Consider the following 17,002-nt stretch of genomic DNA (forward strand, 5'->3'; position numbering starts at 1 on the left):
CGGTGGCTCACACCTGTAATCCCAGCACTTTGGGAGGCTGAGGCGGGCAGATCACAATTTCGGGAGATCAATGCCATCCTGGCTAACACGGTGAAACCCCGTCTCTACTAAAAATACAAAAAAAAAAAAAAAAAAAAAAAATTAGCCGAACGTGGTGGCAGCCACCTGTAGTCCCAGCTACTCGGGAGGCTGAGGCAGGAGAATGACGTGAACCCAGGAGGCAGAGCTTGTAGTGAGCCGATACTGGGTGACAGAGTGAGACTCTGTCTCAAAAAAAAAAAAAAAGAAAAGAAAAGAAAAAGAGTCAATACTTTATCTTTCCAGGAGAGTTTTTACATAAACATGATTCTTTTATGCTTCCCCAACATACCGCATACCTACCCCTACCACAACATCTATCACATAGAATTGTAATTCTTTATTTGAAAGTCTCCATTAGATATTAGAGATTTTCATGTCCCCCATATGCACAACACCGTGGGTCAAAAATATTGGTGGAATGGAATGGATGATGAGGGTGAGTAAATGACATGAGAAGAAATGGAACAAATGGATGGATGGATAGAGATGGATGGATGGATGGATGGATGGATGGATGGATGGATGGAGATGGATGGATGGATGGATGGATGGATGGATGGATGAATAAATGGAATGGGTGGGTAGACTGATGAATGGATGGGGATGGATGGATGGGGATGGATGAATGAATGATGGATGAATAGAGATGGATGGATAGATAGATGGGGATGGACAGATGGATGAATGGATGGATGGGGATGGATGGATGAATGGATGGTAAGGATGGGATGCGTAAGTTGAAAATGTATACAGTACTCTTTTACTTTTGAGAAACATTTGGTCAAATATGCAAGAATCTCATTGGCATATCCTGAATTTAAAATATTTCATAATTCTTCCAAGTCTAGTTATACTATAAAATTCCCAAATCCTATCCTAACTTACTTTGAGACCTTTGTCTGTCTAATATGTTTGTTAAGCTGCTAAGTGATTCACTCTCAATTAATTCTTTGATCTCCATCATGCTTGCTCCTGCCAAAGAAATGGTTGGTGTTCTTGAAACACTCCATCTAGAAAATTCACAAAGAGAAAAATGAATGAAGGTGAAAAAAAATCAGGGGCCAGATCTGAGAATCTATTTACTGATGGACCAAAGGAGAGCAGATTTTTTGAAAACCTTATAGTGCATTCCTCTAACCCAGTGCTTCTCAGTTTTCAATGTGCCTATGAGTTACCTAGGGATTTTGTCAAATAAAATGAAGACTCTGGTTCAGTAAACCAGGGGCAGGCCTGAAATTCTCCATTTCTACCAAATTCCCAGTAATGCTAACACACTTGGTCTGCATTCAAGGTACTAACCAACTCAAAAATATAATGGAAAATAATATATTTTTATAAAAATAACCCAAACTATAAAACACCTAAGAATTCACTTATAGGAATTATCCACAACATGTATAGGCAGAACAAATGAACTCCATTAAAGGAAATAAGGGAGAGTATGAATTGAATGAAAGGATATACCATGATCATGGATGAGATACCTTAACAATGTAAAAATGTCAATTCTTCCCAAAATAATCTATATATTCCATACAAAAACAATTTTTAAAAAAATCAAAATTGTTTAAAGACATGTTCTCTTGGTTCTTCTCATTCCATTTCCCAAAACCACCAGCTGGGCTTCCATTCTCTCCCTGGTCCCCATAGCATCCAAGGAGTCTCCTTCTCCAGAGCCTTCTCAGGCTACCAGAGGCCCTAAGAGCAACTGACCTCATGCAGGATGGCTGGAGACTCAGGAATCTGAAGCTGTGGGTTGGAATCCTGGCTTAATCAGGAATTCTGGTTTATCACTTTGTGTAAATCATTTAATTACTCAGTCACCCTGTGTAGTTATTATGAGGATCAAATGAGATAAAATAATGCATGCAGAAAGTTTGATGTGCAACATGTACTCATAAACACAAGCTGCCCTTTCTCTGTTCCCTTAATTTAGCCTGGATTGCATGAGCTCCAATTTAACTGGATTTACTAAAAAACCTACCACGACTCATAGTAGGGCTAGCACAAGAGGAGTTCCACTCCCACCACCCAAAATATCGTTCAATCCTTACTGAACCATGGAAGAATCATCTGTTTTGAGGGACTTCTCATATTCCTCACTGTTCTTGGAAGAATTTTCGGGCTCTGCTTGGTGAGAACCTGAAAACAGTAGAAAATATTTCTAAGCTTTTTGTTACATGCTAGTTCACTAAGAAATGAGGGCCCCGACCCATTTCTGTAATGTCAGTCTGTACACAGAAGGCCTGGGATGTGGGAAGCACTTAGTCAAAAAGTTTGTTGTTAATAAGTGAGTAAATGAATAAACATAGACTAATATTTGATTATTTGGATAAATGGAGTCAAGAGGAGATCTCCAGTTCCTTATATAACAGCCCACAGAGAAAAAGAAGAAAGTCTATTATCTATTAAATGGTCCATTTCAGTCCTGTTTACATTAGAGAATAATGAAAACAGTTCCAAGTTCCCAATTATAGGGAATGGTTAGCAAATTACAGTCTGCCCAGAAGATGAAATACTACATAGTCACCACACTACAATGTTACATAGATTGCTCCTTGTGATGAAATTGTTTTCCCTGTTTGTTTAATATTTTTATCTATTCACTGAATTTTCTAAAAACCACATACACAACTTCCACAGTCAGAGAAGTTTTTGGGACTGGGTGCAGTTGCTCACACCTATAATCTCAGCACTTTGGGGGCTGAGGTAGGTGGATCACTTGAGGTCAGGAGTTCAAGACCAGCCTGGCCAACATGGTGAGGCTGGTCTCTACTAAATGGTCTCTACTAAAAATACAAAAATTAGCTGGGTGTGGTGGTGGGCGCCTGTAACCCCAGCTACTCAGGAGGCTGAGGCAGGAGAATCACTTGAACCCAGGAGGCAGAGGTTGCAGTGAGCCAGATTGTGCCATTGCACTCCAGCCTGGGGGACAAGAGCAGAACTCAGAATCAGCAATGAAAAGTAAGCCACGCAGCAAGAGCAGTACAGCTGTGTGGCAGGATAAGCCCCACCCGCCTCCACTGCCAACACATGGGAGGGACACCCATGCAGATGCACCACCCCAGCACACCACACGACCGCTTTCCCTGCCATCACCTTGCACTCAGCTTATCCACTAAGGCTTTCTCCGCTCACCTTGCAAAGACTTTGGGTGTTTTTCTACTTTTTCTTGTTTTCCTGGTGGATGTTCCTGGTTCGAGTCTTCTCTGACAATGTTGGCATTCTCAATGCCCTGTTCAGAGAATTTTCTCTGATTTAAAACCAAATGTCTCACTTCTAGAATGCAGGAGAAGAAAGGATCATTGACTTAATCAATCCAAAATATTTATTGAATAACTACTATGGGCATTTCTTGGAGACACTGGGGGTTTGGTTTCAGACTACACTAAAGTAAGTATCACAATAAAGTGAGTCACACATTATCTTCCCAGTGCATATAAATTATGTTTATACCATACCGTAGTCTATTAAGTGTGCAACAGCATTGCATCTAAAAAAAAAAAAGTACATACCTTAGTTTAAAAAATACCTTATTGAGCCAGGTACAGTGGCTCATGCCTGTAATCTCAGCACTTTGAGAGGATGAATTGGGAGAACTGCTTGAACCCAAGAGTTTGAAGCTGCAGGGAGCTGTGACTGCATGCACCACTGCAGTTCAGCCTGGGTAACACAGAGAGATTCTGTCTCTTAAGGAAAAAAAGAGAAAAAGGAGGGGAGGGAGGGAAGGGAGAAAGGAAGAAAAAGAGAGAGAAAAAATACTTTATTGCTAAAATATGTTACAGGCTGGGCACAATGGCTCATGCCTGTAATCCCAGCACTGTGGGAGACTGAGATAAGAGGATCGCTTGAGGCCAGGAGTTCAAGACAAGTCAAGGCAACATGGTGAAACCTTGTTTCTACAAAAAGGAAAAATAGCTGGGCATGGTGGCATGCACCTGTAATTCCAGCTATTCAGGAGGCTGAGGTGGGAGGGTTGCTTGATTCTAGGAGGACAAGGCTGCAGTGAGCCATAATCACACCACTACACTGCTGCCTGGGGGACAGAGCAAGACCCTATCTCTCTCTCTCTCTCTCACACACACACACACACACACACACACACAAGCTAACACTCATCTAAGCCTGCGGGTAATCATCTTTCTGCTGTGGGGGTCTTGCCTCGATGTTGACGGCTGCTCAGTGATCAGGGTGGTGGGTAATGAGGGCTGGGTTCACCTCACCATGAAGTTGGCTGCATTGATCAACTCTTTCTTTCATGAAAGGTTCTTTGTAGCATATGAAGCTGTTTCACAGCATTTTTCCCACAGTAGAACTGCTTTCAAAATTGGAGTCAATCCTCTCAAACCCTGCCACTTCTTTATCAACTAAATGTGTGTACTATTCTAAATTCTCTGTTGTCATTTCAACAATGTTCACAGCCTCTTCACGAGGAGTAGATTCCATCTCATCTCAAGAAATCACTTTCTTTACTCATCTGTAAGAAGCAACTCCTTATCTGTTCAAATTTGATCATGAGACTGCAGCAATTCAGTCACATCCTCAGGCTCCACTTCTAATTCTAGTTCTCTTGCTATTTCCACAACATCTGCAGTGACTTGCTCCACTGAAGCCTTGAACCCTTCAGAGTCATCCATAAGGGCTGGAATCAACTTCTTCCAAACTCCTGTTAATGTTGATGTTTTTACCTCCTCCCATGAATCACAGATGTTTTAAAGACATCTAGAATGGTGAATCCTTTCTGGAAGGTTTTTCTTTTCTTTCCTTTTATTTTTATTTATTTATTTATTTATTTATTTATTTTTGAGATGGAGTCTCGCTCTGTTGCCCAGGCTGGAGCACAGTGGGGCAATCTTGGCTCACTGCAAGCTCCGCCTCCCGGGTTCATTCTCCTGCCTCAGCCTCCCAAGTAGCTGGGACTATAGGTGCGTGTGACCACGCTCAGCTATTTTTTTGTAGTTTTAGTAGAGATGGGGTTTCACCGTGTTAGTCAGGATGGTCTCGATCTCCTGACCTTGTGATCCACCCGCCTCAGCCTCCCAAAGTGCTGGGATTACAGGCATGAGCCACCGTGCCTGACCTTGTTTTTGTTTTTGTTTTTGTTTTTGTTTTTTTTGAGACGGAGTCTCGCTCTGTCACCCAGGCTGGAGTGCAATGGCACGATTTCGGTTCACTGCAACCTCCACCTCCCAGGTTCAAGCAATTCTCTTGCCTCAGCCTCCCAAGTAGCTGGGATTAGAGGCGCCCGCCACCATACCCAGCTATTTTTCGTATTTCTAGTAGAGACAGGGTTTTGCTCTGGATTAGGCTTCAGCTAATATTGTGGCTGGTTTGATCTTCTATCCACACCATGAAAACTTCCTCTGTATCAGCTATAAGGATGTTTCACTTTCTTACCATTCCTGTGTTCACTGAGTAGCACATTTAACTTCCTTCTAGAACTTCTCCCTTACATTCTCAACTTGGCTGTTTGGCACAAGAGGCCTACCTTTCAGCCTATCTAGGCTTTCGATGCGACTTCCTCACTAAGCTTAATCATTTCTAGCTTTTGACTTAAAGGGAGAGATGTGCAAGGCTTCCTTTCACTTGAACACTTTACAGGCCATTGTAGGGTTATTAATTGGCCTAATTGCGGTATTATTGTGTCTCAGGGAACAGGGAGGCCTGAGGAGAGGGAGAGACAAGAGAATGGCCGGTCACTGGAACCCTGTGTTCTGGAGTCAGAACACACACAGCATTTATCAGTTAAGTTCACCGTTTCACACACATGCAGTTTGTGGCACCTCCAAACATTTACAAAAGTGACATCAAAGATCACCAATCACAGATCACCAAAGCAGATATAAATAAGTGTGAAAAATCCAAGAATTGGGGCTGGGTGCGGTGGCCCTAGCCTGTAATCCCAGCACTTTGGGAGGCCGAGGTGGGGCGGATCATGAGGTCAGGATATCGAGATCATCCTGGCTAACAAGGTGAAACCCCATCTCTACTAAAAATACAAAAAATTAGCCAGGTGTAGTGGTGGGCGCCTGTAGTCCCAGCTACTCAGGAGGCTGAGGCAGGAGAATGGTGTGAACCCGGGAGGCGGAGCTTGCAGTGAGCCGAGATTGTATCACTGCACTCCAGCCTGGGCGATAGAGCGAGACTCTGTCTTAAAAAAAAAAAAACAACCAACCATCTGAGAATTACCAAAATGTGACAGAGACACAAAGTGAGCACACGAGGTTGAAAAAACGGCATCAATAGACTTGTTCAACATAGGATTGCCACAAACCTCCAAATTGGAAAATGCATGATCTCTGTGAAGCCCAGTAAGGCAAAGCACAATCAATCAAGGTATGCCTATAAGTGACAGTCACCTTCCTCTGAAGAAGATGAAGCAATGGATAAGGCCCCTGTTCTCCTGCAGCTGCTGCCTAGGAAGCTGCCTCCAAATTCCAGGAAACTCAAAACAATAAGCACACACGTCTGGGAGAGGCACACACGTTGAGGTTCTCAGACCTCAGCAGGGCAGCAGCCTCCTCCAACTGCGAGCATTGAGTCCGTGACATGCGCTGCTACGCTGGCTCCTAGCATTCCACTTTAAGGAGGGCAGTAACATTCCCCATCTCACAGATGAAGATCTGACACTGAAGTCACTTTCCCGTGGTCAGAGAGGTGGTCCTTAACAAAGCCAGGACTGCACCCAGAGTGCGTTGTCCCCAGCCAGGGTGGCAGCTCCTCAGCGCCCTTCATTTCTATCCCTAGAGGCCTCGGATGCACATGGCAGCCACCAAGAATGGGGAGGATAATGAATGAATGAATGGAGTAAGTGAATTGACAAATGGAGATGAAAGACGCTACAAGAAAGAAATGGAAAAAAGGAGGTGAAATTGAATTCATTGCTGAAAAATAGACAACACTTTTTGGAGAAAGAGATGAGGCTGACAGCCATGGAAGAATGCCCAGCTGGTTTACCACGAGGCCTTACCACGAGGGAGAGCCGTGTGTCTGCAGGGACCAGGAGGTGGGCTGTGGTGTGAAGGGGCAGTGGCAGTGAGAAGGAGCCTTGGAAACAGATTGTAAAATGCCTTCAAGGCCAAACCACTTGGTTCTCTAAAGGCCCTGGGGCAGCCATGAACAGCTGCAAAGCAAGGCAGCACCAGGGCCGAAGGGGAGACGGAGAAAGCCCACGCCACAGCGGCGGGAGAGAGAAGGGGGAACAATCCTGGGTGCAGAGAAAGCCAGAGGGCAGGAGGGAGAAGACAGCCGGGCAGAGAGCTCCCAAGAACAACAGGCGGGGGATACCCACTGAGCACCGGGTGGGGATGCCCAGAATTGAGAGCATAGGAGTAATTAAATATGACTGGGGGGCTTTGAAAAGAATGCTGTCTTCATCCAGTCCTGAGAAATCCAGCAGATGAGCAGATTGAAGAGAAAAGAAATGCTGAGTGTGATGGTGAATACTGAGTGTCAACTTGATTGGATTGAAGGAATGCAAAGTATTGATCCTGCGTGTATCTGTGAGGGTGTTGCCAAAGGAGATTAACAGTTGAGTCAGTGGACTGGGAGAGGCAGACCCATCCTCAATCTGGGTGGGCACCATCTAATCAGCTGCCAGCGCGGCTAGAAGAAAGCAGGCAGAAGAACATGGAAGGAGCTGACTTCCTGAGTCTTCTGGCCTTCATCTTTCTCCTGTGCTGGAGGCTTCCTGCCCTCAAACATCAGCCTCCAAGTTCTTCAGCTTTTAGACTCTTGGACCTACACCAGTGGTTTGCCAGGGGGATCTCAGGCCTTCAGCCACAGACTGAAGGCTGCACTGTCGGCCTCCCTACTTTTGAGGTTTTGGGACTCAGACTGGCTTCCTGGCTCCTCAGCTTGCAGATGGCCTGTTGTGGGAATTCACCTTGTGATCATGTGAGTCACACTCGTTAATAAACTTCCTTGTATACATACATCTATCCTATTAGTCCTTCCCTCTAGAGAACCCTGACTAGTACACTAAGTCAGGTTGGGATGTGTCCTTCAAGACCAGCAGGCTGAATACTAACAAGTTCTGGAATGTGACCTACCAGGCATCCAATAAACATCCTATCCCCTTCATAATATGAGACAGAACTCTTACAGTATTCCAAGAAATAAGAGTTTCTGTAAGAAAACTTGTTAAGTGAGAAAAGGCGGGACTTAAGACAACATGTACACTAGATTCACAGGAAAAATGTTAACAATGACTATCTCTGGACAGGAATCACGTGGTTTTAACTTTTTCTCTTTTTTGCTAGGCGATTTCTAAATTGTTTTACAAAGTGAATTCACATTTTTTTTTAATGGGGAAAAACTTATTTAAATAAGAAGCAGTGATGCTAAGCTTGGGACAGGGTTCAGGAAGGAGCAGGTGCTGTCATTGCAATGTTTCACAGTGCTAGGCATAGTGGCTCACACTTGTGATCCCAGCACTTTAGGAGGCCAAGGCAGGAGGATTACTTAAGACCAGGAGTAAGAGACCAGCCTGGGTAACATAGTAAGACCCAATCTCTAAGAAAGATAAAATTTAAAAAGTAGCCAGGTGTGGTGGCACATACTCGTGGTCCCAGCTACTCTGGAGACTAAGGCAGGAGGAATCACTTGAGCCCAGGAGCTCAAAGCTGCAGTGAGCTATGATCACATTACTGCACTCCAACCTGGGCAACAGAGTGAGACCCTGTCTCAATCAATCAATAAGAATACTCAGAGCAGGAGGCTTGTGGCCTCTCCCTGGAGGCCATAGAACAACCTTTCTCCTTTTCTGGCCACCAAATTCCCTTTACCCATCCAAACTTTGCTACTGCGGCCCTTCCTCCAGGAATCCTTCCTGATACTCCCACCTCAGCACCCTCCTCCAATGAGAGCCCACTGCAGGGCAGATACTAACCAGGAAGTCTAGCTCAGCAGCTCCAAATCAGGCCTGGAATCTGCATGTAAGCATCTGATGCAGGTGGTCCACAGCCCACACTTTGAGGACGTGGTTCTTTCCTCTAGTCCAGGTAAGAAAAATTACCTTGAATCCCATTTTCTCACACTGGAAACCTACAACTTGTAGTGTAGGTATATGCATTAGTGTTTCTCAGCCAGGGGCGATTTTGATCCCCAGGGGACATCTGGCAATGTCTGAAGAAATCTGATTGTCACAACTGGCAGGCTACTGCTGGCAGCTAGTGGGTAGAGGCCAGAAATGCTGCAAAACACCCGACGATCCACCGAACAGCCCCCACAGTGAGGAGTTATCTGGCCCAAAATGTCAATAGTGCCAAGAGTAAGGAACTCTGGACATAAATGAAAGATTTAAAGTGGGAAGTTCCAAGCCTCCAAGGTCAGAAAGGCTCCTTGAGAAGGCGGGCTGGAAAATCAGAGAAAAGCAAGGCTTTCCGGCCACACAAAATTGAGGATAATTATACTCGTCTGGAAGGTGCTGACAATGATAATAGTATCATACATCATTGATTCTAATATGTACATCTGTGTTACATTTTTTTTTGAGATAAGGTCTTGCTCTGTCACCCAGGCTGGTGTGCAGTCGTACAAACACAGCTTACTAAAGCCTCAACCTCCCAGGCTTAAGCAATCCTCCCACTTCAGCCTTTCAAGAAGCTAGAATTACAGGTGCACATCACCATGCTGGGCTGACTTTTAAATTTTTTGTAGAGACAGGGTCTTGCCACGTTACCCAGGCTGGTCTTAAACTCCTGCCTCAGCCTCCCAAAGTGCTGGGATTACAAGCACGAGCCACTGTACCTGCCTTTTTAAATTTTTAACATCTCTAAGCATCAGGATGCATCTTATAATTAATGCCATGTCAGTTTAATTGGTAGCATTTAATTACAGTTCTTAAATTTTCTATAGACAATGCACACCCTCCTTATTGCCTGCACCCAGGTGGACCACTCCTGTGAACCTGCCTCCAATATTCCAGTGAAGCAGGTACTAGTTATTTTTCCTTTTTTACAGATGAGAAACGTATGTTCAAGAACATACCCAGGTCACCAGCAAGTACAAGTTGGAGACAGGACTGAATTCCACCATCTGGCATCAAAGCCTGGATCATTCCATCCCTCCTGGCTCTCTCCTTCAAGATGAGTTCAAAAGACTTTCTGACATTGGCTGGTCACAGTGGCTCACACCTGTGATCCCAGTACTTCGGGAGGCCAAGGTGGGTGGATCACCTGCAGTCAGGAGTTCGAGACCAGCCTGGCCAACATGGTGAAACCCCATCTCTACTAAAAATACAAAAATTAGCCGGGCGTGGTGGCACATGTCTGCAGTCCCAGCTGCTCGGAGGCTGAGGCAGAAGAATCGCTTGAACCGGGGAGGCAGAGGTTGCAGTGAGCCGAGATGGCACTACTGCACTCCAGCCTGGGCGACAGAGTGAAACTCCATCTCGAAAAAAAAAAAAAAAAAAGACTTTCTGATATTGATAAAATATTTACACAAATGAGTCTGGAAGAGTCTATATGAGAATCTTAAGACAATTGGCTTGGGGTGGTGGGATTTTTAAGTTTTCTCTTTTGTTTCTTGGTACCCTCTAAGGTTTTTTTTGTTTTTTTTTTTTTTTCCAGTGAACATATAATACTAGTCCAGACCGGTGGTGGGTGCCCGCGTCAGAGCTGCCCTGGAATGAAAGGGCCCAAAAGGTGGAGTTGCAAGAACACTGCCCACCACACTATCACTCCCCTAGGTGGCGCTTCCTGTCACCACAGCACGGCCTGGTAGGATGCCCCCACGGATGCAGAAACCTGTGTGTGAAGGAAACCAGGAGACACTGGCTTTTATGCTGTTACTACTGAGTAAGCCCCAGGCTTCCAGAACCATTTCAAATAAAACCAGAGCACCTGACTTATGAAAAGCTCCCACGTCGTCTGTGAAGCCGGCAGTCTTGAATCGGTAATATCTGACTTTTCTTGACATCTTGTCTTTAGTGTTCCAGAGCCTCAAGGTGATTTTGTGGAAATTTATTTTCTTTAATAATTCCTTTGTCACATTGATATTAAAAGTCTGCTCCCACGACACCCAGGCTTTGTCACCTTCGTGCCACGGCTTTACAGTCTGTGTAAAACAACATTCAGAGATGTCAACTGGGGAAAGATGTGTGAAGGCCGTGGTGAACAGAGCAAACCCCAGCCCCAGCCTGGCCCTCAGCAGCAGCGCTGCCTGACTTCAGTGCCTGGTCACTCTTTAGGCTCTGAGTTCAGGGGAAATGGGGTGTTGTGTACTGGGCCCCGTCAGACTTTTGCATTCCTCAGGAAGAAGAAAATCAAAGTAATTACCTGCAAATAGCATCCTCCTCGACTGCTTCTAAGCAATGACCCAGGGTCAAACCACTAGCAGGAGAGTGTGTGTGCAGGTAGTGTGCACACAAAAACTTTTGAAACATTCCGGAAATTACTGGGTAAAATATCTAAATAAAAAATAGGCCAGGTGGGGTGGTTCACACCTGTAATCCCAGCACTTAGGGAGGCCAACGCGGGAGGATGACTTGAGGTCAGGAGTTCAAAGCCAGCCTGGCCAACATAGTGAAATCCCATCTCTACTAAAAATACAAAAACTAGCTGGGCATGGTGGCTCACACCTGTAATTCCAGCTACTCAAGTGGCTGAGGCATAAGAATCACTTGAACCGGGAGGCAGAGATGATCGCACTACTGTACTCCAGCCTGGGCAACAGAGCAAGACTCCAACTCAAAAAAAAAAAAAAAAGTCAGTAATTGGAATGATCAGGTCAGTGCAGATTCCTACTCAGGAGGTGGGGCCTGGGATCCTCCAATTCTAGCAAACTGGAGGTGAAGCTGATGTTGCACATCCATGGAGCGGCACACTTTTCATGATGAGCATTAGACCATATGCAAGGTCACATGCACTCACACACGCACCTTTACTCCTGACTCCAGGAACACTTTGGCCACCATTGGAAATAGCAATATGTCAACGTTTTTAGGTTCTCCATCGTCCGGCAGAAGGAAATATTCAATGTGGTAAAAACGACGTATCTTTGAAACAGAACTGTCCGTTTTAGGGTGCTTCTTATATTTTTCAATCAAACTTGCATATTTTCCCTTATGACCTTGAAGATACAGATTGAAAAAGTCTCGTTTTAACCTCATGTGGAAAAGCAGATCCATCTCCCCAGTTCCCTGGAGCTTGATGTTGTGAGAGGCTGCGCACTCGACATTGCCTGCCCAATTTGGGAAAGGAGGTACAGGTCCAGTGCTCCTAGCCAGCAAAGTAGCAGGACCTGGACTGCGCACCTGAGTGCAAAATTTAAGTGCGTGGTTTTCAGAGTGAGTGTCTCTGTTGGAGAGTGAGTGTTGGTCAGTAGGCCTAGGGTTAAAAAGGTGATAGTTAAAGTGAAATCACATGGCCAGGCCAGATGTTTTTGGGAGAGACGCCCTACATGCCTCACCCTAGTCTCTCCTGGCCCTAAGAAGCAGGTAAAAAATAATCATCATCATCACAGTACAATGTGATTTGTGCAATAACAGCAGCAGGAACAAGGTTGTGAAGAACAAAGGTGGAGGGGCAAACTCTGCATGGGGAGGGTGGGGTGGGCCTCCCATGGGGGCCTTAGCAGAGTCTTAGAGGAGCAAAGCTAGCAGATATTCCAGACACAGAGAAAACAGCTTCACAAAAACGTCATGGGTGAAGCTACCCAATGTGGGGTGGAGAGGGTGACAGGATGTGGAAGGTACAGATGGGCTTCTGCCAGAGTCCAGAGCCCAAGGAGCCCCCTGACCCCGCCCCTGGTTGCTTACACTCCAGCTTAAACTCCACACTCTAGGTCAGGGTTTTTCACAGGATAAGAAGCTCCATGAGCATTTAATCCAAATATAATTCTATAAAAACATGACTCTCTTTAAAGCTATAGCTTTTAAAGTCTAAATTTTTAACCCCAGGAGGCTGCTGCAGCATTAATTTTTCTGCTACCAAAATGGTTAGCATTTGTGCAGAGACCGGAGTCAAGCTTCTCCTGCCAGGCTCTGGTAGCATTAGACCTTTTCTGATTCATTCTCAGGTGGGCCAGCTAGTGGACAAACAGGGCTTCTCATTTTCTGTAGACAGAAAGGCAAGTTATTTAGCCCTTTTAAAGGGGAAGTTGACAGTATCTGTCAAAAACTATAAATGTATGCCTTCAATCCAGCAAATTTACTTCTTGGAATACAGGCAACAGAAGTGCCCACATATATGCACAAAAATGTATGTAAAGAATGTCTATCGCAGAATTGTAACAAAAACATTTGAAACAACTCAAATATCCACCAATAAGGGGTAGGATAAATTAGAGACATATAGAGACGTTCAGAAACCAGCTGCCTTCATTCATTCACTCATTCATTCTCTCATTCGTTCACTCTTCAAGGAGTTTTTACCCTGAACGTCAGCACCTACTATAAGCCTGGCCCTTGCCGGTAGGATGGGGGAGAGGGGTTGATGGCTTCTCCCTCCCCCTCCATCAGCTCCCACCTCCCATTCTTTAATAAAAGCAAAGGAAGCTGTGGGCTCTGCAAACTCAGACCTCCCCACAATCTCTCTCATTAGACTCTCCTGCCTCAGACTCCCGGAAAATGTATTTTAAACAAGGTATTAGGTGATGCACAAACGCTTCTGAGAATCCATGCCTTAACCTCTCCTTGGTTTTTTCTTCTCTGTAAAAAGTAGACAGAACATCATCTGCTTCAGGGTTATTGAGAGGATTAAGCATGTGAAGCTGATGCAGCCATAGTTGGGCCTCTCCTAAAATTGCTGTTTCTTTTCAACCTCTGTTCCTGGCTGGCACTGGCCAGCCCGCTTTGGGGTGGGGCAGGTGGAGAGACGATGTGAGGCATATGCACCCTAAATTCTTGCAGAAAGTCATACACCTCCTTTTATCAGAGGGTGTTAGAGTTCTGTTCTAGCACCTACCCGTATTCACAGGGAAGGCCAGTGAGATGGTGAATGTGCAGGGGACTACGTGGGGCACGTCGGAGCTGAAGGTGCTGGCAGGCTCAGATGAGGACTCAATGCTGCTGCACTGGCGGTCAGAGTCAGACTCCTGGGCCCTGGCCTTGGCCTTGAGGTGTTCCTCCACGTCACACTCACTCGTGGACTGGTAAAAGCTGGTGATGGAGGAGATGGGCTCTATGCTTGCGGGGTCCTCTTCCCACTCCCAGGCATTCAGCGACATGCTGCAGAGCGCGCCGCTGGCCGCCGGAGCTCCTGGCAGGGAGAAAGTGAGGCTGTTCCCGCCTGTATTCCAGGGCTGCTCCAGGAGGTAAGTCCGGCCTCCTGCAGGAGCACCCACCCGTCTCTTCCCCACTTCCCCAGCTTGCTCCTGGGTGAACGCCCGGGCTCCTTCACTGCCTGCCACACAGTCGGTACTCAATCGACTTAGAGAATGTAACGGATGAAGGAACCACAGAGAAGGGTGGCTGGCAGTAAGCACGACGACGAGCAACCCCGTTTCCTTCGCCTAACCAGGAGTCAGTCGCCGGGCTTCTGGAAAGCCTGCCCCAGGTGAGCAGCTCCCGGGAGGGAGGGAGAGGAGGCGTCTACTCAGGCAGGCCTGCTGCGACTAAGCACAAGATGCGTTTGCTATTTGGGGAGAGGCAAACCAGGCCGCGGGCAGCGCGTGCAGGAGCCTGGCGAGGTCGGGGAGGGCAAGCCCTGCCCCCTAGACAGAACATGAATGTGCACTGGGTGCTGGGGCATCAGCTCAGGGCCCACGGAGGCGGAACGCCGGGCAAACACCGAGGAGGGAACACGCGTCGAGGCGAGGAGGTAAGGGTCCCGGGCTGCTGCGGCCGAGTTGGGGGCAGGGGTCGGGGTTCCCCTCCAGGTGCTGGCGGTACCTGCGAGCGGATGCGCTGGGCAGCAGCGAGGACTTGGACGGCAGCGGCAACTCCCGCACCGGATCCACAGCCACCTCGGCGAAGAGACTCCAAGACCGAAAGGAGCGTCCGCGGGTACAGGGAGGGCCAGAGGCCCAGCCACTCAGCTGCGTTTGGCGGTTGCTAGGAGATGCGAGGGCGTGCGGCCTGGGGGCGGGGCTCCGCGGGGCGGGGCTTTCCCCCTCAGCCACTGCGCGCAGTCTGTCAAATGGCTACATCCACGTTCAGAAACCAGCTGCCTTCATTCATGCAATCATTCATTCACTCTTTAAGGAGTTTCTACTCTGAACGTCAGCACCTACTATGAGCCTGGTCCTTGCCCGTACGATAGGGGAGAGGGGTTGATGGCTTCTCCCTCCCCCTCCATCAGCTCCCACCTCCCATTCTTTAATAAAAGCAAAGGAAGCTGTGGGCTCTGCAAACTCAGACCTCCCCACGATCTGTCTCATTAGATTCTCTGCTTTTGTCGCTGATGTCCTTAAAATAGCATGAGAATTCTGGTTAGTGATTATGAGCGCCAACTCAGAGATGAGAAAACAAAGCTTAGAGAGGTGAAGCAATTCGCCTGAGGTCACACAGCAAGTAGGGTGCAGCACTGTGCAAGTAGGGCGCAGCACTGTGTTGAAATCCGGGCTGCCTGACTCCAAAGCCTCCGCTCGTCTGCTAAACCACCCAAGCTGAGAGCCCTGGCTGCGGCTCCTAACGTAGAAGACCTCAGCACTGCAAGCCGATGGGGTGGAGGGCTGCGGTAGGCTTCATGGAGGAGGTGAGCAAAGCCAAATCTGGGGGGTGACTAGGCAGAGGTGGTGAAAGCAAGAGAAAGCATTCCAGGTAGAGGAACAGCATATGCAAAGGCCCATAGAGGTGAAAGGGCATGGCAAGTTTCAGGAATGGATGGTGAGGCTGCAGCAGTGTGCGGGGCCCATGGTACAGAGCCCCAAAGGGCAGGTAGGGCACAGGACTATGGGCAATGGGAAGCCAAGGCAGGTCTTCTGTTGAGGGAGGGTATCCCGCTCTGGCAGTCAGTTTGTTCAAGAGAATGACAGCTGAGGCTACACACATGCTTGGCTATTAAGAAAACTTTAGTTCTGAGTTGAGCTATGACCTACTTTGTGTCAAAGAGCAACACTGTGGTAGAGCTGGGGCTGAGACCCAAGTCCTGAGCCTCCTAGTGCATGCCTCCCCAGACTGCTCTCAGGGCATGGGACAGCCCCTTTAATACTGGGTGCTCCAATACTCCTCGGGTTCAGTTAGTCTAAAAAACAGCCTCAAGTACAGCTGTGAGGGAAGACACCAAATGGCAGTGGGCCCTGTGAGGAGGGGGTTCAAACTCTCAGCATGAGAGCCACAACCACCTGCCCACACCCCATCTGCAGCAGCCTGGAGACTGCTGTCTATATGCCAGGAAGTGCACAGGAGACACACAAAGGGCTGGAAGAATACAAAGCTACTCAGATACACCAGCCCCCAAAAGGGCCCTTTAACAAGGGCAGTTCACCACCACCACCACCCTTGGACAGACATCAGGCCTCCTGCTCCCCAGGTCCTACCCACTGGCCTGAGGCTAGTTTCCCTCCAAAGGTTCCTTGATCACATCACCACCTAGGGCAGAGGCCAATCTCTCCCCAAGTTCAGTAGTGAGAGGCCAGAGGTCTTGGACCAAGGGCCAATGTGCCATCCTGGATGTGCATTGGAAACACCTACATGTCAAAAATACAATTCTGAGGCTTCATTAAAGACCTGTGGCGGGGCGCGGTGGCTCAAGCCTGTAATCTCAGCACTTTGGGAGGCCGAGACGGGCAGATCACGAGGTCGGGAGATCAAGACCATCCTGGCTAACATGGTGAAACCCCGTCTCTACTAAAAAATACAAAAAACTAGCCAGGCGAGGTAGCGGGCGCCTGTAGTCCCAGCTACTCGGGAGGCTGAGGCAGGATAATGGCGTGATCCTGGGAGGCGGAGCTTGCAGTGAGCTGAGATCCGGCCACTGCACTCCAGCCCGGGCGACAGATCGAGACTCCGTCTCAAAAAAAAAAAAAAAAAAAAAAA

General features: G+C 47.3%; 1 protein-coding gene across 1 annotated transcript in view; it reads right to left on the bottom strand.

Moving 5' to 3' along the window:
- Nucleotides 1-17,002, bottom strand: part of KIAA1257 (KIAA1257 ortholog) — an 83,554-nt gene that overhangs the window by 59,638 nt on the left and 6,914 nt on the right. Inside the window, exons 2-7 of the mRNA XM_023215782.2 lie at nt 13,989-14,282; nt 11,963-12,153; nt 10,926-11,139; nt 3,220-3,360; nt 2,136-2,223; nt 967-1,091 (exon numbers count right to left, since the gene is read on the bottom strand). Of these exons, the coding sequence (XP_023071550.1) occupies nt 967-1,091; nt 2,136-2,223; nt 3,220-3,360; nt 10,926-11,139; nt 11,963-12,153; nt 13,989-14,250 (1,021 nt within the window). The 5' untranslated portion in view covers nt 14,251-14,282. The remainder of the gene's footprint in view (nt 1-966; nt 1,092-2,135; nt 2,224-3,219; nt 3,361-10,925; nt 11,140-11,962; nt 12,154-13,988; nt 14,283-17,002) is intronic.

Source organism: Piliocolobus tephrosceles, chromosome 2, assembly GCF_002776525.5.
Source record: "Piliocolobus tephrosceles isolate RC106 chromosome 2, ASM277652v3, whole genome shotgun sequence".
Classification (NCBI taxonomy): Eukaryota; Metazoa; Chordata; class Mammalia; order Primates; family Cercopithecidae; genus Piliocolobus; species Piliocolobus tephrosceles.